The sequence below is a fragment of the Meles meles genome, chromosome 7 (assembly GCF_922984935.1).
Source record: "Meles meles chromosome 7, mMelMel3.1 paternal haplotype, whole genome shotgun sequence".
NCBI lineage: Eukaryota > Metazoa > Chordata > Mammalia > Carnivora > Mustelidae > Meles > Meles meles.
In genome coordinates, this window is record NC_060072.1 from 74,973,259 (window position 1) to 74,997,462 (window position 24,204).

The following is a 24,204-nucleotide window of genomic DNA, read 5'->3' on the forward strand; positions in this document are numbered from 1 at the left end:
TATATTCTGGTTTTTACCCTCTTTGTCCTGCACAAACTACTGTGGTCAAGAGTACCTATTTGCACGTTGCTAAATATAGTAACATTTCTTTGTTTTCATTTTACTTGACCTTGACCTCTCAATGGCATTGACTTGGTCCTTATCCCTTCACTCTTCAAGTACTTTCTACTTTTCCCTTCAGATATTTCTCTCCTGATTTTCTTAACCACACTGACTGGTCCTTCTTAGCTTTCTTTTTCTTTTTCTTTTTTTCAAGTTTATATTTAAATTCCAGTTAATTAACATACGGTGTAATATTAGTTTCAGGTGTACAATCTAGTGATTCAACACTTGTATACAATCCCCATCAACTATTTAACTCATTCCTCACCCTCCTCCCCTCTGGTAACCTATAGTTACCTCTTTGTTGGCTTTTCTTCTTCAACACAACCTTAAATAGGGGTACCTCAAGGACCTCTGTTTCTTCTCTATTTGTACTCTTTTCCTGGATAATACCATCCATTTCTTTCATTTGAAATTCACATAATGCTGGAGCGCCTGGCTGGTTCAGGCAGAAGAGCAGGTGATTCTTGGTCTCCTAGTCATGAGTTCCAGCCCCCTACTGGGTGTAGAGTTTACTTAAAACAACAACAACCTGCAAAACATTTAATGTTAATGGTTTCCAGAGGAGAATTGTTATACCTCCCAAGAAGTCTCTTCTTAATTCTGGTCTTATATCCAATTGTTTGCTTAACATTTCTATGTCTCTAAAACGTCTTACATTTAATATGTCCAAAATAAAACTCATAATTTCCTGAAACTTTCTCAAAGTCTTTCCCATCCAACTAATGACAAATCACCTTCCCAACTGCGCAAGTCAAAAAATTAGATTTTTAATGATTGCTTTTTTTTCTTTCTATCCCACATCCAATCCCCAGACAAGTCTTGAGACTTCTATTTCACCTCCCCTTCTGGCAATATATTAGGAATCCATTCATTTCTTTCCCCTACTGCTACCAGCTCAATCCAGGCCACCATTTTCTTCTAGACAATCACAACAGCTTCCTAACTAGTGACCCCTCTTCTTCTCTTTTTTTTCATTATTTATTTTATTTTTCATTATTTATTTATTAGAAAGGAGACAGAGAGAGCATGTGTGAGTGAGGGGAGGGACAGAGGGATAGGATCTTTAAGCAGGCTCCCTGCTGAGTGCAGTGCCCAATTCCAGGCTCGATTTGGACTTGATATGGGCTTGATGTGAGGCTCCATCCCATGACGCATGAAATCATGACCTGAGCCAAACCCAAGAGTCTTGATGAGTCATATTGAAGAGCCAACTAAGTCATCCAGGCACCCCCTTTTCGTTCTCTCTCTCCCTTCTTTCCTTCCTTCCTCCCATCCCCTCCCTCCCTCTCTTTCTTTCTTTCTCTCTCCCTGTAACATGGGGCTTGAACTCATGACCCTGGCTCAAGAGCTTTAGGATCCACTGACAGAGCCAGGCAGGTGCCCCTTCTACTTCTATTTTTTGATACCACCGATCTTTTTTTCTGTGTAGTCATGATGCTCTTAAAATATAAATCAGGGGCGCCTGGGTGGCTCAGTGGATTAAGCCACTGCCTTCGGCTCAGGTCATGATCTCAGGGTCCTGGGCGGGTCCCACATCGGGCTCTCTGCTCAGCAGGGAGCCTGCTTCCCCCTCTCTCTCTGCCTACCTCTCTGTCTACTTGTGATCTCTCTCTGTCAAATAAATAAAATCTTTAAAAAATATATATAAATCAAATAATTTCATTTCCAGACTAAATAATCAAGTTTTCTACTCCACTGAGAATAAAACCCAAATTCCTTATTCTTCTCTTTCTCTTTTCTTCTTTCTTTTTCTTTTTCCTTTTTTCTTTTTTTTTTTTTTTTTTTTTTTTTTTTTTTTTTTTTTGCCTGTTGGGTAAAGGAATGTTTCTGAACAGGTTAAGAATCTCTATATAAGTTTTAGGGCCATCAAAAAACCAAGAGAAGGGGACATATTTTGGCAAAAGAAGCATATTAAGAAATTTTGTTCAATTCTTGAAGAGCTGGAGGCAAGACCAGCCTTAGGCACAGATGTGAATTGGGTGATGTTTATCTGAGGTGTTCCCAGCCTCCACTTCTTCAGCCATTCAGTTCCTTCCTTGGGGTATTTCCTTATCAGAATCAGGAAAAAAAATACAAAGCAAATATAAGTACAAATTTAAGTTTAATAACTTTTTGCATTTCAAAGTTACTTCTAATTATGAAATGATAGGCATCTTTCTTTATTACCAAAGGAATTTCAGACATCCTTTTTGAGGGGGATTAGAAAGAAGAGCAGATGATTTAAAAAGTCCTTTCTGGCAGCCTTAAAATCCCCGCTAACAACCTACCAGCTATTCTGCCTTTAAGGCTAATCCAGTTAGGACTATTTAAAATTTCTTCTAAAGCACGCTGAGAAGCAAAATAGAAGTAGTTTGTCTCCTCTTGTTCTTGTGTGGTGTGAAACTTATTTGCCTTGGAAAGTTTTTTAACTCTGCAAATGTTTGCAATTTGAAAGACCATATTTTTTTTTTAATTGGTATATAATTGACATACAATATTATATTAGTTTCAGATGCTCAACATCAAGATTGGTCTAATCTGCATGGCAGGCATGGTCTGAGTTTCCCTTCTATATTGCCCTTCTAGTGCAGTCCCAGGCTATTTTCCCTTGACTTATAAGCCTCAGCTTCTGATTCTTATCCTTTGTACTCACCATACTAAGTCTTTTCTGACTTAGACCTTTACACATGCTCTTCTTCCTTCTTCCTGGGAAGCTCTTCCTCCACAGTTAGCACAGTCAGTTCCTTCAGATTCCTTAGATAATAGGGTAAATATCACTTCTGCAGAGAGATCTCTACTGATCTTTCTGTTGTTTCTTTTTTTCTATCTCAATCTTCTTCTTCTTTTCCAAGAACAAAAACAAACTTACATTTGCTGCTTATTAGGTGTCAAATATTGTTCTATTCACAATAATCTCATCAGTAATTAGATTATTGTCCCCTCTTTAAGGATGAGGCAACTGAGGCACACATAGCTAGTAAGAGGTAAAGTTGGATTTGACCCAAACTGATTAGCTTCTGCTCTTAACCATTATGTTGTATCCTGCTTATCAGTGCCACAATCTGGAATTTTTGTATTTATCTTTTTTTAAAAAGATTTTATTTATTTATTTTAGAGAGAGAGGAAGCATGAGAGTGTGTGGGGGGGCGTGGGGAGGAACAGAGGGGGAGGGAGAGGGAGGAGGAAAGAATCTCAAGCAGACTCTGTGCTGGGTGCAGAGCCCACGGTGGGGTTTGATCTCATGACCCCAAGATTATGACCTGAGCCAAAACCAAGAGTTGGAGGCTTAACCAACTGAACCACCCATGTATCCCTGTTGTTGTCTGTTTTTAATCTGTTTTGTCATGTGTTTTTTGCTTGTCCCTCTCACAACACAAGCTCCATGAAGTCAGGACCACTGACCACTGATATCTTACTGGTCATTGATTTCACAATGCATACTATTGTTCCTAGGACATAAGGGTCACTTAATAAATATCTGTTTAATGAATGAATGAATGAGAACAAGGTAAAACAATAGTCATGTAAAGTTGGTGAGTAGTTGGTTTGAGGTACTAAGTCACAAAATATAATATTTCCTAAATATTTGTGTTTTTAAAAAATATTGTTTATTCTCTAATCCAGTGTGGGGCTCGAACTTATGACCCCAAGATCAAGAGTTGCACTTCTTCTGACTGAGCTAGCCAAGCACCCCTAATTTTTTTCTAAATATTTGTAAGTAAGAAGGTTTCCTAAGTAATCAGAGGCTGCTAATTTAAAGAAATATGAGGGAACACTACTTCCAGGAATGGTTTAAGAAATTTTTTTCTAGGGCACCTGGGTGGCTCAGTCATTAAGCGTCTGCCTCTGTCTCAGGTCATTATCCCAGGGTTCTGGGATGGAGCCCAGTACCAGGCTCCCAGCTCAGTGGGAAGCCTGCTTCTCCTTCCCCACTTCCCCTGCTGTGTTCCCTCTCTTTGTCTCTCTCTCTCTCAAATAAATACATTTAAAAAAAAAGAAATTCTTTTCTAGATATTTGTCAGTGATCTATATATACATCTTTCTATATCTATGTCTGTAATATAGGTACAGACATATATATACATGGTATATATACATGATGTATGTATGACATATATATATGGAGAGAAATGTAACTGCAGCTCTGGAAGAGTATGGTATGTAAGGGAATAAGTTAATTTTTTTCAAGTTAAATACCAACGTATAAAGGATCAAAGTTGTAATAAGCAAAATCTTGTAATGTTAAAATAGTGTAATGTCTGAATGAAGTCAGACTGAATACATTAACTAAAATAGATGAATCAGGAAAATGAGGCAAGAAGGAAAGTTGCAGAGGCAAACTCCATTCTCAGTAATAGTCAAAGGAAAGGGAGTAACAGGCAATCTCCCCCAAGCATTACGATTCCTTAGTAAGGGTTCTGCTTATACTTTGTGGAGTGAGGAAAGGCCAGGGGGCATACTGGGAAGAAGGTAGTTTGGCTACCCACAATTATAGCTTTTATCTCTTCTCTCAGCAGGTCAGGATCATTCTTCATTGTGGGGCGCCCAGGAGGAGCTTCGCAACTGGACTGTGACATCAAGGCAGTATAAGTGGAAATAATGTGGTCATTATCTCCCCTGCTTCTCTGCCAGGTTGGAATGTATGGTTAGGAGAGTGTTTCAAGTATTTTCTCCATTTAACTAATTAATTAATTATAGGTCAGATAATCACAAGAGAATATTCTGTTGTAATTGTCAGCATCTGGAAGGAATCTTTTTTGGTCTGTTTTTGGAGGCAGTGAAAATCATATCCAGACTGCCTATTAGTCAAGGCTTTGTAAGAGCATTGTTTGCTCTTCCTCCCATACCATCAGCAACTGTCTTTTTGTTTCTTTACCATCTACAAAAGGAAGGGGAGTGTTGAGTCCTGCTTTCTAAATCAGAAAGTGTGTGTGTGTGTGTGTGTGTGTGTGTGTGTCTGTTGATCACCTCCTGGTCACTGAGAAACAGCTCTCTAAATAGTGGCCTCCAATAGAAGAGAAGGAAGGAACCGGTAGGACCTTTGGTGTATTGGTCCTGGAGCCTCCCTTCCATTTTCACAGAAATCACTCCTTTTCTGCACTCTTATTCTCCCTTTCCTCTAGGTTAGCCATTCTCATCTCTTCTCCATTTTTGGTCTTTCACTCTGACTTTGCCTTCCTCTCCTTTTGTGATTCTTCATATTGATCAAAGTGGTCATTTTACCAGCATATAATATTTAGTTGCCGGGTGTGTATTATTAATGAGTGGTGAGGCCAATATAATCCAGTTTAGGGCTCTGGAGTTAGGATTAAATTTTGGCTTCACCACTGAAGAGTTGCCTGATTTGGACAAATCTCTCAATTTCCTGCGCCTTTCTTTCATCCCTTTTAAGTTGGGGATAATGGTTCCTACCTCCAAGAGTGGTCATTAGGACTAGAGAGAATGCACATACCACACTCAGAAGAATGGCTGGCATGTGGTCTCAAGAACTATTAGTTCTTATTATTTTAAAAATGTTTATTGTAGGGAAGGAATCGTTGATACCATATATATGGGGAATTTCGTGCAGTTCTCCTTTACTGAAGAACGAGTAGAGTAGCACGACTGAGGCAAGAAACAGTAGTACCTAAAGCTTACTGGGTGTATGCATTTTTAGGAGCAGATCCCAATCCTGTGGCAAGCTGGGCACAGACCGCTGTGCGAAGGCAAGCAACTTTAGTGAAGACTGTCCTGAGGGGTAATAAGGTTATAACCAGGCCAAGCTAGCCAGGGGAAGGGAGGGGAGACGGAAGGGAGGGGGGAGGGCGGGATGAGCGCGCAGTGGGGTGGGTCTGGCAGGCTTTGGTTTGGGTGCGGGAGGCTGGAAGGAGGCTGGGAGCCCAGGGGGCAAGAAGGATACGCGGGACCCCGAGCGCGTTAGTTACTGTTTGCTTTTCCCTGGGAAAGCCGTCGATTCCAGGCGGTTCCTGAGCTCGGGCTCCCGTCGCAGCGGCAGAGCAGGGGGGTCCCCGCCACGCCGGGGGGCTTCGGTGGCCGCGGGTCAAAGTCCTGGGAGGAGATCGCTTCCGCGGCCGGCCAGCCGGGCGGGGCGGAGATTCCCCCGGCGCGCGTCCCGCAGCCTCCGTCTCCGCCTCGGCCTCCCGCCCGCGCGCCCCCCGGTGCAGCCGGCTGTGGCGGCCCCGCGCGCCCGGCGGGAGGCGCCTCGGGATGTTTCCGTCGGTTCCTTCCCTCCCCCCGCGCTGACTCCATCCGCCTCCCCGCCCCCTGCTCGGAGCCGGGGCCAGGCGCGAAGGGAGGGAGCGGGCCGAGACTGCATCATTCCGCACCGGCTGCAGCACAGCCAGAGGGAGCAGGTGGAGCGAGCGAGCGAGACGCGAGCCCGAGCGCGCCAGGCCCCGGGGAGACTGCAGTGACGCTGCCCGGGAGACATGGCGGCCGGGCGCCTCTGAATAAGCAGAATCCGGAGCCCCTCGTCGTCCCCGGCAGCCGCAGCCCAGGCCATGCCGCACGGCTGCTGACCGCACGCAGGGGCCGGCCCAGAGGACTCATGCGGCAGCGGCTGGCGCCTCGCCCCTGATCCTCTCCCTGCGTTCTCCATGTTGCATTTCTCCCCAGTTTCTCCGGCAGTGTAGCCGCTGCCGCCGTAGCGGCAGTCAGCGCCGCGCTCTGCTCATTCATCCAGCCACACTTTTCTTTTCCATTTTTCCCTTCCCCCGCCTGCTTTGCATCCATCTCCCCACCCCGACACCCCCTCCTGCCTCCATCCGCCGGGGCTATGGCCGCAGAAGAAGTATTGCAGACTGTGGACCATTATAAGACTGAGATAGAGAGGCTGACCAAGGAGCTCACGGAGACGACCCACGAGAAGATCCAGGCTGCCGAGTACGGGCTGGTGGTACTGGAAGAGAAGCTGACCCTCAAACAGCAGTATGACGAGCTGGAGGCTGAGTACGACAGCCTCAAACAGGAGCTGGAGCAGCTGAAAGAGGTGAGTTGCCTGTCACCTCATCCCTCCGCGGCCCCCGTCCCCCCACCCCCAACGCCCACTCTTCACTGGTCAGAAGTCGGAAAGGATGCGGTTGAAAGGGAGGTTTCTTCGTCTGAGAGCCCTTTGTTAATAAGAGAAGAGTGAAAGAGTCCATTGTTTTCCCCCCAAGAGAAAAATTGCCCGGGAAATGAATGTATAAGCTGGAATTTGAGAGGCGGTGGCTGTGCGGGCTGTGGGGGAGGGAGATTCAGAAGTCTTCAAGTCTCAGCACTCGAAGGCGACAGTCGGGTCGGAATGCGAAACCCAACTTCCCAAAACTGGTATTTCACACCCGGGTTCCAGCGACAGTCCCGTAATCCACAAAAGGCGATGAGTAGGGTTGTGCTGAGGGACCCACGATTTCAGGATGCAGGACCTATGGTGCCTCAGCCTGGTGAATGTAACCACCCCTGATGCAAGAGGGAGCTGTGATTAGAACTCTCCGCCAATCCCATCGGACAAAGTCTGGGCGGTTTTCCTTCTCCTTGGCTGTAGTTATTCATGTCCTCGGGCTCCCTGAGAAAAACAACTCTGCTGGGTGATCCCACTGCCTCGATTTCACCTGAGTGAGGCAGAGCCATGCCCAAGTCAGATAAGGTCACCCTGACCAGGGAAGATTGAACTCCTCTACACACTGGCTGAATGGTGTGTATCAAGTGCAAGGGTAGCCGTCTGTGTCAAATGAGGCTCTTCTGTTTGAAATGACTGGGTTTATAAAACCAGAATATCACAAATGGGCCATGTATGCCCTGGCCCTCTTGAGTCTTTCGGTGTTTGGCTTCTCTTAAAGACTGGCTAATGTTTGGAAGAAAATAATGGATATGCTTTGATTTCCTATCAAGCACTCATAAGAATATACATACTGTTGAAGGAACTCGGTCTGTTTTCTCTGATTCCTGAAGCACTATGGGTAGCAAGTCACTGGTTATAAATTTAGATGTATACACTGCTTTTCTTTGTGGCGAGTCTTTATTTTTAGGTGCATATTGGCTTTTAGGTGTTAATTTTAAATTTGGCATCTATTATTATAAAAAATGTTTTTCCTTATTCAGTTTTTTGGAGGGTGTCTGTTTTATGTTGCTACAATTAAAAACGCGATTTATGACCTATCTAATCAAATTGCCTTCTAATCTAGTACACAATATGGTAAATACACTTTCAGGTATGTCTTATTTTTATTCTGGTGCCTAAATGCGAACAAATAAACATATGTAAAAACCCCAACTAAAAATCTGATTTTCCGGTATCAGGCTGTAAATTTTGAGTTGATGTTTTTCTTACCATGTACATGTCTGTTCTTAACAACAGCTGGACTCACTGGTGTTTCCCAAGTTAGATTAGGTCAGATATGTTTAAATTCAGTGATGCTAAGCCTTGTGAAGTCAGGAAACAGGATAGTGATTGTAATTCTCGGAGATGTTTTGATGTTTAAACCTGTCAACACTGCTTTGCCAAGGTGAGGAAGTGCAAACCAGGCAGTGGTAAGCCATCACCTCCTTGATAAAAGAGGTAGACTTAATTTAATGAAATGGAGTCTTACTGTTAACTGATCTTCCTGCTTGATTTAAGCAACCTTTCTGGGGGTATTTCTGTGTCATTTGCACTTACTCTGCATAGTAGTCCATTATGCAGTTGTTTTTTGCCTTTTCTAGACCATGAGCTCTTAAGGAAAGGAATCTGTCTTAATTTATTTTGCATCCAAATCCTTTAACACAATGTCTATCACATTGTAAGTGTATAATAAATATTTTATTAAAGAATGAATTTCTACTGGAAGAAGGGACACCCTTATCAAACATTCACTAGTCAGTATTGGTTAGTGTCAGAGAAAGATGAAGAAAATTAGGAAGTAAAGGAAGTGACTGGTATTGAAACACTACCTTTATTATTGTCATCAACAATAATGGGAAAACTGAGAAAAAACATTTTGTGAGAATAGCACAATTGTAGTTTCTTAATAAAGAATAATACAAATAGCAGTTATACATTTTTTCTTTAAAAATTTGAGGCATATTTTGTTCTATATAGCAGGAGGCTGATAAAAAATTTATCAGGATTATTTTTACCAAATGAAACTCATTTACATAAGTATTTTGAGTTGCACTTAGCATAAATTGATTCGGTTTTTTATTCCGAATGAACTGTCTTAAGCAATTACATAAAAATGTATTTAAGAGTAATAAAATAATCATATTTGATTATTTGATGTTGTGACCTGTTATTTTTACTCTTTAAGGTATATTTTAGTTGGGAGTATTATTTAAATTCACTAAATCAGTCTCAATAATGCTTCCTACTTGAAAGGTAAATCCAGAATAATTGGGCAAACTAAAATATCCCAATGATGATAATCATATAGAAGCCATTTTTGAAAGACATGTTTTGTGAGTGCTCTGATTTTTAAAAGGGAAGTTTTGTTCACTTAAGGTACATAAAGTAAACAATGCTGCATCTTTTCAGAAAAGCCAAGTATAAAATCTTTGGCTTATTTCTAGGCTCTTGCAACAAATATGATTCATTGAAAAGTAATTGGTCCAGTTTACGGGAATGTCAGCAGCAAATGACCGTACTAAGTCCAAGTTGAACGTTGATAATTTGCAGTGTAGCAACCTGGTTCAGTCTTTACAGGTCATTTTATTTTCAAGAGTCAGTACCCAGCAGTCTTGCTGCCCTTCTTCCCAGACTGATTACTGCTGTGATAATAATGCCAAGTGAGCAGTGCTGCCTGAAGATGCGCAAAATCAAGATAATGAATTCATTAATTTTTTCTAGTTATTTCTTCCCTGAGTCTAGATTGCTTTTGACCTGGCTTGACATCATTTAGGGCTCTGCTCTGTGCCTACATCACTGTCTACATGACCCAAAAGAACAGACTTGAAAGAAAAGTACTAATGTTATGAAAAAAGAATGACTTCTGCCATCATCATAATGTTCTCCTTTTAATTATCTTTGGGGAGCTGGACAAAGCAACATCCCTGTTAGAATACTTGACCATGGTTTTATAATTTCACAAGTAATGCTTGCTTTTCAGTGACCTGAGGGGCACCCATGCCCAGTTATGTTCAGGTCCTGGCTGATTATATGTTTGGGACGTGTGTAAATCAGCACTGTGATTGTCACTCAGGCCAAAATAGTGTTTGAGGAAGAGTCATAGTTCCAAAATAATTAAAAAAAACTAAAAATACACACACATTAAAAAAAAAAAACCTCCTAGAATTTAAATTTGTTTGTGGTTGTTTTGTTTTTTACTTTAAAAGTATTTGAAATTTAAAAAATAGTAAAATTGAAAAAGATCCCCATAGACAGGAATGATTCAGCATTCCTGGTAGCATTGTAGAAAACATATCCATGTGGCAACTTAAGAAAAGTTTTGCAGCTAGCTTATGGTAGACTATGTACTAAGAATTTTCAACTCATTTTTTTTTTTTTTTTGCTCATATTCTTAACCCTGACACAAAGATAGACACCATTTGCTAATGAAGCACTTTGTGGACAATGACCAGCTTTTCTTCCTGAAGCTAATTTTATGGTTTTGTTTTTTTTTTCCAGGACTATGGTTTAATTATTCAAGGAATAAACATTGAACTTACATACTTTTTAGAGACTGTCACATTGGGGATCTGATGAAAGCCATTTAATTTTTTGGATTCATCTTTAAACAGAAATGTTTTTCTTCTTATGCTTAGAAGGATTGTTAGCTTTGTATATGCTAAATCATGAAATCATACTGGGGGGAGGGAGCCCCTAGATTTCATTTCCAATCTATGAATAAGCATAGAGAGTGTTAATAATTTATTTGCCTAGGCTAGTGTTTTCTTTCTCACTGGTTTGAAAGAAGAATGTTTATATTTATCATCATATTTATTACCAAATTAAAACATCTATAATGTACCAACATATGCTTTTAGAAGGTATTTGCAAAGTATTTGCAAACAACCTCAACAAACAAACACAATCACTTTCAATCATATATATATTTTTTTGACCCAGTCACTCTAACCTGTACCATTCCTTCTTTTTATTTCAACTCAAAATTTCATCTCTGGCAAAGTTATTTCTCAGATATCATTTAACAAGATATTATCTCTTTCATCACATTCATTATGTTTGCATGAACATGTAAGTAACCATGGTTTGATGATTTTTTCAGATTTTCATGTTTATAAATATTCTGCTATATCATCCCCTTCCATATACTTACACTTTATGGGTATTGCATTCCAAATTTGAAAATATGATAATTACTTGCATGTTGAAATATATAGAAAAGACTTTCTCACACATAATGTTGTACCTGTAAATATGGCTTTGAAGGCGAGGAAGACCTGAAGAGAAGCAGTCTTACTATTTAATAATTCATTATGCTGAAGAAGACATGTGAAGTCAAGTGGCAAGAAATCATATTGGGAAAGTGGCAGTAGTCACATTTTGCCCTGGGGATAGCAGAACCATTAAAAGGAGATGAAAGAAGCACTTAGTAACACTGTGTTTGGTGCCTTACATCTTATTTAATCTTCAGAGTAATTCAGAGACTTACTGCTTATTTTTACAGATAAGAAAATAATAAAAATAACAAAGCATTTAATTCTGTAAAAAGCTCCATTTAGGACTTGGCATTTTGCATGCCTTATCTTTCATTCTTTTTTTTTTTTTTTTTAAAGATTTTATTTATTTATTTGACAGAGAGAGAGATCACAAGTAGGCAGAGAGGCAGGCAGAGAGAGAGGAGGAAGCAATCTCCCCACGGAGCAGAGAGCCCGATGCGGGGCTCGATCCCAGGACCCCGAGATCATGACCCGAGCCGAAGGCAGCGGCTTAATCCACTGAGCCACCCAGGCGCCCCACTTATCTTTCATTCTTATAAGAATCCTTTTTAAAGGTAGTTATCACGTGAATTATGCAGAAGAGGAAAATAGGTCTTAGATTAAGTATTCTTCTCAAGACTGCAAAACTAAGTGGTAGAACTTTGTTTAGGAAGAAGTGCATTTTCTTTTTACTGCACCACACTACCTGAGAGTGTGGAACACCTTAGTCACAAGTTGGTTTAGAAAGTCCCAGCGTGGGGCACCTGGGACTTATCTAACAGCTGTTTAGAAGATGTAGGGTGGAGCATGATGCAGGGTGACTAGATGTGGGAAGTAAGGAAAAGAATAGTGATGAGAATTTTCTCAGGGTATGTAGAAGTTGTCTCCATTCACAGAGGAAGGTGCTATGGGGGAGAGCTCTTTTAGAGGGTCAGTTTGATGACCAGGTTATATGAATCCTTTTAATTCATGTTTTCTTTGAGCGGAGGCATAAGTTGCATGAGAAATTCAAATACTCAACTCTCAACTTAATAAAACAAAGGAATAATTTGTACAATTAGCTGTCATTTTATTCAAACCGAGTCTCCAGAACACAGAAGATATGAACAATTCAACAGTGTTTTCCCCAGTTAGTTTGATTGCATTTTGAATTAGGAAATGTGCAAATTAATAAAAAATGGGCAAAGAAGCTGGGCTGGCACAGTGAGTACCCAGCGGTCAGCCTCAGTGGAAAACTGGCCCTTCCTGACCTCCTAGGTTAGAGGGCGCTAGGAGAAAGAGCACACACCTCTTGCTGACAGATAACTTGAAATTGCATTAGTGCTTTTAATTTAATTGTTTTTCTTTCTCTTTTTGGTCATAATCATTTGATTGCTCTTTATTTTTTTTATTTTTTATTTTTTTAAAGGTATAGCTATTCTATTTTTTTAAAGATTTTATTTATTTATTTGACAGAGATCACAAGTAGGCAGAGATACTGGCAGAGAGAGAGGAGGAAGCAGGCTCCCCGCTGAGCAGAGAGACTGATGTGGGGCTCGATCCCAGGACTCTGGGATCATGACCTGAGCCGAAGGCAGAGGCTTAACCCACTGAGTCACGCAGGCCCCCCCCTTACATGTCTTTAAATACATGAGTCCACTGACAGGGTTTTTTGTTTATCCTGTTCTTTTATTTTCATAAAAATGGGGTTGTGTTACACCTATTACTCTGCAACCTGGTATTTTTCATTTAATACTTTATCCTTTTAAAATGCAAATATTTCTAGGGGGCCTGGGGGCTCAGTTGGTTAAATGTGGGACTCTTGGTTTCTGCTCAAGTCATGATCTCAGGATCCTGGGATTGAGCCCTGTGTCAGGCTCCATGCTCACTGTGGAGTCAGCTTGTCCCTCTTCCTCCCCTTCTGCCCCTCTGTCCACCCCCCCAAATAAATATAAAAAATCTTTAAAAAATTTCTAAAATGCAGATATTTCTAGAGCAAGGCTAACTTTTTTTTTTTTTAAAGATTTTATTTACTTATTTGAGAGATGGAATGCCAGCAAGCGAACATGGCGGGGGGGCAGGGAAGAGAGGGAAAAGAGGCAGAGGGAGAAGCAGACTTCCCACTGAGCAAGGAGTCCCACACGGGGAGGGGAGGGGCCTCAATCCCAGGACCCTGAGATCATGACCTGAGCTGAAGGCAGATGCTTAACTGACTGAGTCACTCAGGCACCCTGCAGGGCTTCCTTTTTAAGGCACTGGTGTTTCAAATGTGAAGAAAATGGAACTGAGTAGAGAAGAAAACCAGAGAATCTCAGGGAGTGTGGGTGACCCTAGGGGCTTAGAGGGAGCAGGTAGCCTTGGAAAAAATGGAAAAGTTTTGTGGGTGAATTAGCAGCTATTTTGATTCTTGTCTTCTTGGCTGATGATGGGGCTATGTGTATCAGCATGATAGGTGGCTAGATTCCATGGCCTGAGCGAGCTGGTCCTGCAGTGTGGCCATATCCTGTCCATACCAGGTCTTGGTGAGAAGCCAAGAGGATTCAGGCAGTTGGGTTTTGTTATTATGTTATTCCATCTTTGCCCTGTGATAGTTGAGTTTTGAGATAGCTGGTTAGGGATGTAGTTGAGTTTTGAGATAGCTGGTTAGGGATATAGTTGAGCTTTGAGATAGCTGGTTAGGGATATAGTTGAGTTTTGAGATAGCTGGTTAGGGTCTTATACAGAATCTCAGATTCAGCATGGTATGTAGGCGATGGGTATCAGTGGCTACAAGACAGGAAATGGTTTGGCAAAAGTGTTCTTCCTTAAAACAATGAAAAGGCATATAAGAGGGGCAATTGATACCTTTTCTTCTAGGTTTTATTTCGTCTATAAAATTGAGGGGTTGAGATAGATAATTTCTATGTTTTTTTCAGCTCTGAATTTCTGTGTTGCTCTGTTTTTGAGTTACCTAGTCTACTTATTTTATCTACTTGTCCTTTTCTTTTCACATTCTTTCTTTTTTTAAAATACAGAATAATCATGTTCGATTACCGTAATTTTTGCTTAGCCTTCAGGGATGTGTATCAGCTGTTTGCTGTCTTTTTCCTCCCATCTATTTCTACTCTGGTCACTCACCTCCAGCCAGGATAATCCACCTGTTTTCACACTTGTATTCTGTCCTTTGACTGTTTATTTTAAGATTTTTTAAATTTATTTGACAGACAGAGATCACAAGTAGGCAGAGAGGCAGGCAGAGATAAAGGGGGAAGCAGGTTCCCTGCTGAGCAGAGAGCCCCATGCAATGCGGGGTCTTGATCCTAGGACTCTGGGATCATGACCTGAGCCAAAGGGAGAGGCTTTAACCCACTGAGCCACCCAGGCACCCTCATTTATTTATTTATTTATTTATAACAATTCAGTGTTCCCTTTTCCTGGCCCAAACTTATTTCCCTTCCGGACTCACTTTACTTCTTTAATCATTGTTAAATGATTCTTGTTAGAACTGACTCATGAGTTTGTTTCATTGACATATTTGTACTTGGCTTCAGAGAGCAGAAGAAGCCCCAGTGGGTCCATGGGAGCCAGATTTTGAGTCAAAATCAAGAACTAACAAGTATAAGTGTCCAAGAATGGAAGAAGGCTGGTTTCTTTAGGAAGTAGTGAGTTTCCTGTCACCCCAAAAATTTAAGGAAAGGCCAGTCACATGCTAGGAATACTGTCTGGAAGGTTCATGCTTAGAAAGGAGTTTATATGGAATGGTCTCTATAAGTTCCCCCCACCTCCCATCTGAGTTTTTTGATGTTATCATGTCAGGTGTTCCAAGTAATTTCATATTGTTTGTGTTTTTTTTATGCTCCCTTCCCCACTACTAGATCACAGTGATTCCAATATGGTTACACTTTTCTGTTTTAATGTTTAGCATTTTGCTATATTTATGGCTGTTGAATATTTGGAATGTTTTCAAAGTATATCAAAAGTTTACCTTAATTTCGATTATGGCTTACTTGAGTTTCAGAAGAAAACTGATGCATAATAAGGAATTTAAGATGACTACATCTGTAAATTTGGGGACGTTTCCATGAAATTTTGTACAGTTAGAAGCTACATGGTTGCCTTGAGGGAGTCTTTGGCATGGTCAGCTCTTTACATTATATAGCAATCTGAGTTTGGGTTTTGCTTTAGGTTGCCCATGCCTCTTGTTCTATTTCATTTATCCATTCAAATGTTTGTATCGAGTGGCCACTGTGTTGGGCACTGTGCCGCTTGCTGAAGATAGAGTATTGAGCAAGACAGACAAGACAGAGTTGCCTGAATGGAGCTAATGTTTCAGATCTGCGAGATCATCAGCAAGCACACATGCACTTAGGATGTGGGGAATGCCATGAGCAAAGAGATGGAGACCGGTTGGGAAAAGTGTGATCAGGAAACCCTCTCTGGGAGGTGATATTTGAGCCCAGACCAGAATGATGAGTCACATGGAGACTGGGGGAAATGAATTTTAGGAAGGAGTACAAGTACAAAGATCTTGGAACTCTGTTTGTAGTTCTTAGGAGAAATGATGGGTCACCATGCCCCGTTCCAATAACCATTCATATTTGAAAAATGACCATCTATAAAGTACTATTATTACCTTTAGGGTTTTCGGATGGGATTTTGGATCTTAGCATAGGAAGTGTTTAAGCAAAGCTTAAATACCCACCCATGGATCTTCTTTTAGAAGAGCTGTGTCAGAATCAGTGACTTTCTATACAGACTACTCATTACGGTCACCTGGGTGATTTACAAAAATACTGCCGCCTTGACTGCAATCCATGATAGTTGAGAGTCAATGGGGGTGGAGCTGGGGCTTTATTATGTTAGCCCTTCTTCTCTCCTCCTAGAGAAGTTACTCCTAGAAACTTCCAACTCTAGGAGTAAGTGAGTCCACAGGAAGAGAAGTTTTATTTGTTTTTTAAAAATAAGATTTATTTGTTCTTTATTTTTCGAGGGGAGGGGCAAAGGGAGAGGAGAGACACAATCCTAAGCGGACTGCATGCCCAGCACGGAGCCCAACGCGGGGCTGATTTCACGATCCTGAGATAATGACCTGAGCCGAAATCAAGAGTCGGATGCTTAACCGACTGAGCACTCAGGCGCCCCAGGAATAGAAGTGTTTTGGAGAAAAAGGCTGGGAAGTTATGAGCTAATATGGAAAACTTAATTGCAGTGTCTTTTTGCTTCTCCATTTTCTAGAGATTAAAATGCTGTAAAGCCTTTCAGAAAACCATCAAATATCAAAAACTTGAGTGTACAAGACAGAGATGTATATTAAATGTGACTGTGTTTATTTTTATATCCTCCAGGGTTGTTTAAAGTTTCTTTTGAACGTTGTCTCCTTTGTTAAATCTGTTTTGTGGCTTTGCTCTGCTTGCAATAGCTTATGCAAACTTTACGAGTTTATAAATAGGATATTAAAAAAGATTGCTTTGTTACATTGATTGTTAACTTCTGGGGTTATTTTCAATTGCTCTTTGGTTATACATGCTTACAGTTTTCAAACAGTAGTTTATGGAGAAAAAGCACTATTATAAAATGTAATATTTAACTGCTGTGTTTCTATCTTTAAATTTAGAACTGAAAATAAGAAACCTGTTTACATTTATAGGAAGTATACAGTAACAGCAATTTCCTTAAGAATGTTTTGTTGCAGTTTGGTGTGGGTCTGTAATGGAAGGTTCGGAATGATGGGTCTTTGTTTTTCTCTTGCATACTGCAGACTAATGTGGATTCAAATGCCACTGCTGAAGAGCCAGCCCTTAGCCATCAATTTTTGAAATTGAAAGAGGTTTATATTATAACATGGATGTGCGTTGTTGATAAGCCTTACTGATTGCCATTCTCTAGAAGGTTTTAGGAGATTTTTTTTTTTAAGTTGACCTCAGTGTGAGGTAACTAGATGGAGACAGGACTGTACGTGACTTCTTTTGTTGAGCTGAAGATACTCTCATCTTGTGCATTATCTCCTTGGCATATACAACCATTTTTTCCTCTTTAAGTCACAATCTGGCTTGCTTTCTGCTAATGCTGATGTGCGTTCAGAGCTTTTAAACTCAAAACCTCAAGTAAATATAATTAGGAAGGAAGAGCAACCATTAGAGAGGCAGAAGAAAAGGGATATATTGCACTTGAAAACCACTTCTAAATATCTTTTGAATTGTTGGCTCTTTGAATTATTTTTTAAAAATTGACACAGTATCTTAAGTAGTGGTGGTAATTCAGAATTAGCTATGGTTTAATGATCTGCAGAAGAAGATCCTCTTTTATTTAATATTTTAAAATAATTTAAAGAACCCTTTCCTAAGGGATTCCTCAGGTCATTCGTCTTAATCATTGTAATTATTTCCAATCAAGTTATATGTGTTTGTTTTTCATTTTAGCAAAATAAATAATATACCTTGCAGGTCACTTGAAGTGTTTGGGATAATTTGAGCTATTATTTGCTAGAATTGAGACCAGGATCTCAAAGCCACAATTAAATTTTTAGACAATGGTCATTGTAAGACATTTCAGGAAAAGACAATGAAAAGAACTCTATACACTTGAGATCTTTGTCATTGATCAGTTCCAAATGAAAAAAATTTTTTTAAAGACTTATTTATATATTTCAGACAGTGAGAGAGAGACAATGCAAGGACGGGTGGTACAGAGGGAGAAGGAGAGGAGAAGCAGACTCCCCGCAGAGCACTGAGCCTGACATGGGGTTCAGTCTCCTGTCAGGGAGATTGTGACCTGAGCCGAAACCCAAACTTTGACGCTGAACAAACTGAGCCACCCAAGTGCCCTGAAAAGTTATTTTCAATAGAGTGGTCAGAAAGGCTCCTAGAAAGGGATGGCAAAGAGGCCACCTGGCTGTCTGGGACTGAATGAAAGGGTGAAAAGAGACAATGAGGGTTAAATGATGAAGCAGCTTTTAGGTTGTAACCAGGACTTTGCCTTTTGCCCTGAGTGAGATGGAAAAACTTGTGGAGAATTTTGAGCAAAGGAGCTACAATGTTCTGCACTATATTTTCCCATAGTGAGTTAACCTGTGCATACATTCAAGTAAGACTTAACTTCTTTCCAGGAAAAAAGTTTACATTAAACTTGTAGCTCAGGAGATACGATGCATTCTTCTTCTTCTTTTTTTTTTTTGTTGTTTTTTTTTTGTTTTTTTTACTCTCTCCCCATGACAAGTATTTAATAGATATCATGCTATTGATTTAGGCTGGGAGAAAAGATGAAGTTATTAAGATAGCCAATGTTTTATTTTATTTTTAAAAATATTTATTTATCTAAATAAATCTCTATACCCTATGTGACAAACTCATGACCCCAAGATCAAGAGTCACATGTTGTACAACCTGAGTTAGGCAGGTATCACAGATAGCCAGTTATTATGAAAAGAGGTTGGATTAGACCACTTGTTTAAAAAATAACCGTTTTTTAGATTAAATCGGTTTGTTAAAAACATGTTGTGTTGACTTTTCTGTTCTTTTTGTCCCTGAATCTTTAACTTTCTTTTATTTTCTATCTCTTATTCTGGACCATCTGAGCCAGCCAGTAGACCCTAGTCAAAGGTGACATAAAGACATTGTAATATGGATTCTGTGCCATTGTTGATATTCTAGTTTCTGAGGGAATGGAATGGATGCTAGTCATTATTTCATTCATTTGTGTACCAAATCTTTTTATTGAAGTATAGTTGACATACAATATTGCATAGTTTCAGGTATACAACATAGTGATTCAACATTTATATACTTTATTTTTTAATTTTTTTTAAAGATTTTATTTATTTATTTGACAGAGAGACAACGAGAGGGAGTGGGTGAGGGAGAAGCAGGCTTCCCCCTGAGCAGGGAGCCTGATGTGGGGCTCCATCCCAGGACCCTGGGATCATGACCCAAGCCAAAGGGAGACGCTTAACACCTAATGACTGAGACACCCAGGTGCCCCCATTTATATACTTTATGACATGATCATGATAAATCTGGCTACTGTCTGTTATCATGCCATGAAGTTGTTACATATTTGTATATGCATTCTCTGCATTGTATCCTCATGTCTTGTTTATTTTGTAACTGGAAGTTTTTACTATATTAAATATTTAGAGAGCATCAGATATATGCTAAGCATTATGCTTATTATACAAAAATGAGGAAGACATGGTATTTATTTTTAAGTTAGTTATTTACTCTTGGTGGCAACAGACATGAACGAAGGTGATTTTATTGGACAGCTAATGGCCTCTCGAGTCAGAATGAACTGTATTTAAATCTGTTTAGTGGCTGTGTGATCTTAGGCTAATCTTAAAACTCTATGAACCTCACTTTTCTCCTCTGTAAAAGAGAGGAAGATAATAACTATGGGCATTAAAGAAAAATCCATGTGAAGCCTTTAATGGAGTCCTTGATACATAGTAAACACTTGATAAATGATGGCTGTGATGGTAATAATAATTTAAAAAATTGAACCAATAATGTATTGGCTATGGTTGACAGGACATGGAAGTGGAAGGCAGCAAAGTTACCTTTAAAAAATCAGAGAAAACTCACAGGCAACTGTGAGTGGCGCATTGAAGAACAAGTAGAGATCTTCCAGGTACCTGAAAAGGCAGAGTCATTCAGGAAGAGGGAAACAACACATGAAAGAGGAAGATTCGAGGGATTGTTGCTTGTCAGCCGCTGTGTCTGGTTGCAGCTGAAATGAGATAAGAGGTGGGATGGGCCTGAAGAGATGGTTTGGAGCCAGACAGCGAAAGGTCTTGGAAGGAGGTTGTCAGTCCCCACCAGCCAAGGGCTCGGTGTAGCTGACTATGATGTCTGCCATGGGAAGGCTTTGACAGGGAGAGGAGGCCCCGTGACATTGGAGGAGGGAGCGTCTAAGGAATCAGGAGTCTGGAAATATCTGTTATTCCTCTGTGCTCTGTTTGGTTTGCTTTAGGGCTTATTTTCGCCTCACGGCTTTTTGTGAATTTCTCGGAGAGTGGCAGCTTCTCAGTCTTCCCGCCATTGTGACCAGGTTGCCTAATTGCCCATTAGTCTGGGTCCCCATCGCCCACTGTCCTTTCATGGCATTAGACTGGTGCTGCTCCTTGGGGTCTTCACCCCCACCTCTTGAGATTCCTGACTCTCAGCTCTGAGAGCCTGTGGTCTTGACTCAGATTTGAATGTGTTGATCAAATCTTTGGCTATGTTAAGCTCTGTCCATACTAGGTTTAAATATTCTCTGCCATTGGCTTTGCTAATTAATTGCCATTTTCTCCTCTCTCTTGTCTTTTCTCTCAGTTGCCATTGATTTGGGCTCAACCTTCCTTTTACTTCTCTTCTGCAAGAGTCACTCTTAGGGCTCCAGAACAGGAGCCGGTTACTTGTGGGAATGCGAAGAAGCTTCAGTTTTATTCTGTTGCTGTGGGACAAACATTGAAAACTTCAAAACCTCAAAGTACAAAAATTATATAATTAGCTTTCTGTTTTAAAATCATGATTTTCAGCTTTTGATTCTGGCAGTACAGTGGTCTAGGACCTCTAACTTTTCTGCTGGAAACAATTAAAAATGTTGGATAAAATGTAACACTGTCCCTTAAAATGCACTAGTGAATTGGCTGCTTCGTGAGGATTCTCAGAGGCTAAAACTGAATTGAAGGAGAAACCCATAGAACTAAACAGTGCATCAGAGCTGACTTTTGCCTTGAGTGCATTTGCTGAATCAGGTAAAATGAGCTATGTTTCTATTGACAACTTAGGGTAGAGAAAGTAGGAGAAAGACAAAACCTAGGATCCTCCTAAGTTTGGGCTCCAACGACTTCACACTAAGAATAAGGGGCAATTGGATATACTGTCTTTCCCTACCTCTAGCACCTGACTATGTGAAAAATCGGGTCTCTCTCCTCAGGCTTCACACCCCCCACCACTGGCTTTCACAAGTTTATAGACTGTTCACACAGTGAATGTGTGTGGAGGTGATGAAATCCAAAAAACCTTAAGGTCTTAAAGTCAGAATTTAGTTTAGAGTGATTGCAGGCTGGTTATGCCTGCAGACATCTGTCAGAAATAAATGCAGACATGTTTTGAAGAAACCTACCGCTTGGGGCACCTGGGTGGCTCAGTCGTTGGGTATCTGCCTTCAGCGCAGGTCATGATCCCAGGGTTCTGGGGTCCAGCTCCCTGCTCAGTGGGAAGCCCACTTCTCCCTCTCCCACTCTTCCTGCTTGTGTTCCCTCTCTTGTTCTCTCTCTCTGTCAAATAAATAAATAAAATTGTAAAAAAAAAAAAAAAAGAAGAAGCCTAATGCTATGGTGGCCTAGAAAAAAATCAACACAGGTAATATTCTAAAAACTATGAGACCATGGTGTAAAAAAAAAATTGCAAAATATGCAAGGAACAAAGCCTCATTGACTCCACCTCCTTGTCACTTTGTATTGTTAAACTACAGGATATTTGGCTCACTCCTGGATGTGAAAGTGTGTCGCATCGTATATTTAGTTTGCATTTTTGGGACTGTTGATGAGGTTAATCATCTTCTTAAATGTTTACAGGCATTTATGTTTCCTCTTCATTGAAATGTTTTCTTGGGGCGCCTGGGTGGCTCAGTGGATTAAGCTGCTGCCTTCGGCTCGGGTCATGATCTCGGGGTCCTGGGATCGAGCCCCGCATTGGGCTCTCTGCTCTGCAGGGAGCCTGCTTCCTCCTCTCTCTCTGCCTGCCTCTCTGCCTACTTGTGATCTCTCTCTCTGTCAAATAAATAAATAAAATCTTTAAAAAAAAAAAAAAAGAAATGTTTTCTTGTGTGTCTTTTGCCCATTTTTCTATTGGGGTTGTTTATATTTTCATACCGATTTGTAGGAGTGTAACTGTATTCTGTAGACTAAGCCTTCTTAGTTACATGTGTTAGAAATCTCTTCCTAGTTTATGGCTTGTCTTTTGATTCTTTCTGGGGTGTCCTTTGATGAAGAGAACATAATTTTAATTTGGTTGATTTATCACAGCTTTATAGATTCTGTGTTTTGATTCTTGCTTAAGAAATCCTTCCTTACTGTGAGGTCATAAAAATATTCGTCTAGGGGTGCCCGTGTGGCTCGGTCAGTTAAATGCCTGCTTTTGGCTTAGGTCATGATCCTGGGATCCTGGGATTGAGCCTGACATTGGGCTTCCTGCTCAGCGGAAGCCTGCTTCTCCCTCTGCCTGCTGTACCCCCAGCTTGTGTGCTCTCTCTCTCTCTCTCTCTCTCTCTGACAAATAAATAAATAAAATCTATAAAAAAAACTTCACCTAAATTATTTTCTGAATATATTGTCGTTTGCCTTTTATATTTAAAACTTTCAATTTCTGGAGTTGACATATGTGTTTAATGTGAGATAGAAATCTAATTTAATTTTTTTCCCATAACTTTTCCGTAAAACTGGAGAGCCATTTATCTCAACACCAGCAGTTATTGAACAGTCCTTTCCTCCACTAATCTTTAAAGTCTGCTTTGTCATAAATCAAGTTTCTATATATGCGTAGGTCTGTTTCTGGACTATTCTGTTCCACTGACTGTTGGTTTATTCCTTTGCAAATATCACATTGTCTTACTGTTATGGTTTTATAATAACATTCTTTTAAAAAAAGATTTCATTTATTTGACAGAGAGAGAGAGCGTGCACGTGTGCACAGGCAGGGGGAGTGGCAGGGAGAGGGAGAAGCAGGCTCTCAGCTAAGCAGGGAGCCTGAAGCAGGGCTCCATCCCCGGACCCTGAGATCATGACCTGAGCCAAAGGGAGATGTTTTACTGACTGAGCTACCCAGGCATCCTTATAATAACATTTTTGATAGATGGTGGAATATTCCTTCCTATTTTTCTCTTCTTTAGGACCCTTTGGTTTCAGGAGTCATCTTTGCTCTCATTGACTCTTTGCTTTAATAGGCTTTCAACATTTACAAGGAAGCAACAAGTGAATGAAAGCAGATCATACTGTTTATTTCTATCTCTCCAGTAAGTGTTAAGGAAAAGGATGCCAAATGTTTGGTTGTGGCTGATACAGACTTTGCATACATTTTGATAAGCAAAGCAAGGAAGCTCCAACAAAGGAACTTAATTGTCTAATTAGATGTTATTGGAAACCCTAATGGGATCTGTGCTCTAATCCTTAGGAAATTACTTTGGAGAAAAATATTATTTAAGTGCTTTTCATGAAGTATTACAAAATACAAGTTCTCATCTCAAAAGTATATTTGTTTTGACTTTTAAGCAAGCACATGCATATTTCTAACTTAAGCATCTGGAATATCTTATTACCTATAGCTCCGTAAAAATTCTTCCTTTATTTTCTTCTCATGATAGTTGTTGGAAAAACAAATTCGTTGACTAATTCCCAATTCCCTGGTTTATTTACATATAAATAACATCATAATATCAGAAAATTTAAAGCTTTTATGGAAAAGGCTAGATGGAATATTACCTAAGAAGGAATTAACTTATTTTTTATCATTTTATATGATTTCACTTTTAGTATTATGAAAATTGTAATTATTCCTCATCTTATTTTTAAAAAATTTCTAGTATTAAAAAAAATTCCTAGTATTATTTGTGCTCGGATAGTTTTAAACTAATAATTTTCCCTTATGATTCTATTTATATAATTAAAGCTTAATTACATTTTCAAGTCAAAATACTTGAGTTTTTTTTTTCCCTTTCGTAATATTAACCTTATGGAGAGGAAAATTCAATAATGCAGCATCTCTTTAACATTAAAAAATAAGACTTCTCCAGTTCCTTTTCTCTACCCTTATATTTTTCTTATCCTCTTTTATCCCCTCTCCATTAACTTTA

General features: G+C 40.0%; 1 protein-coding gene across 4 annotated transcripts in view; it reads left to right on the forward strand.

The window, feature by feature from the left end:
- The first annotated feature begins 6,332 nt into the window (after nt 1-6,332).
- The window catches only part of BICD1 (BICD cargo adaptor 1), a 210,572-nt gene continuing 192,700 nt past the window's right edge, over nt 6,333-24,204 (forward strand). Inside the window, exon 1 of one of the 4 annotated variants that reach the window (XM_046013080.1) lies at nt 6,333-7,072. In XM_046013080.1, the coding sequence (XP_045869036.1) occupies nt 6,860-7,072 (213 nt within the window). In that variant the 5' untranslated portion in view covers nt 6,333-6,859. The remainder of the gene's footprint in view (nt 7,073-24,204) is intronic. The other 3 variants (XM_046013082.1, XM_046013081.1, XM_046013079.1) reach the window with 3 other exon arrangements.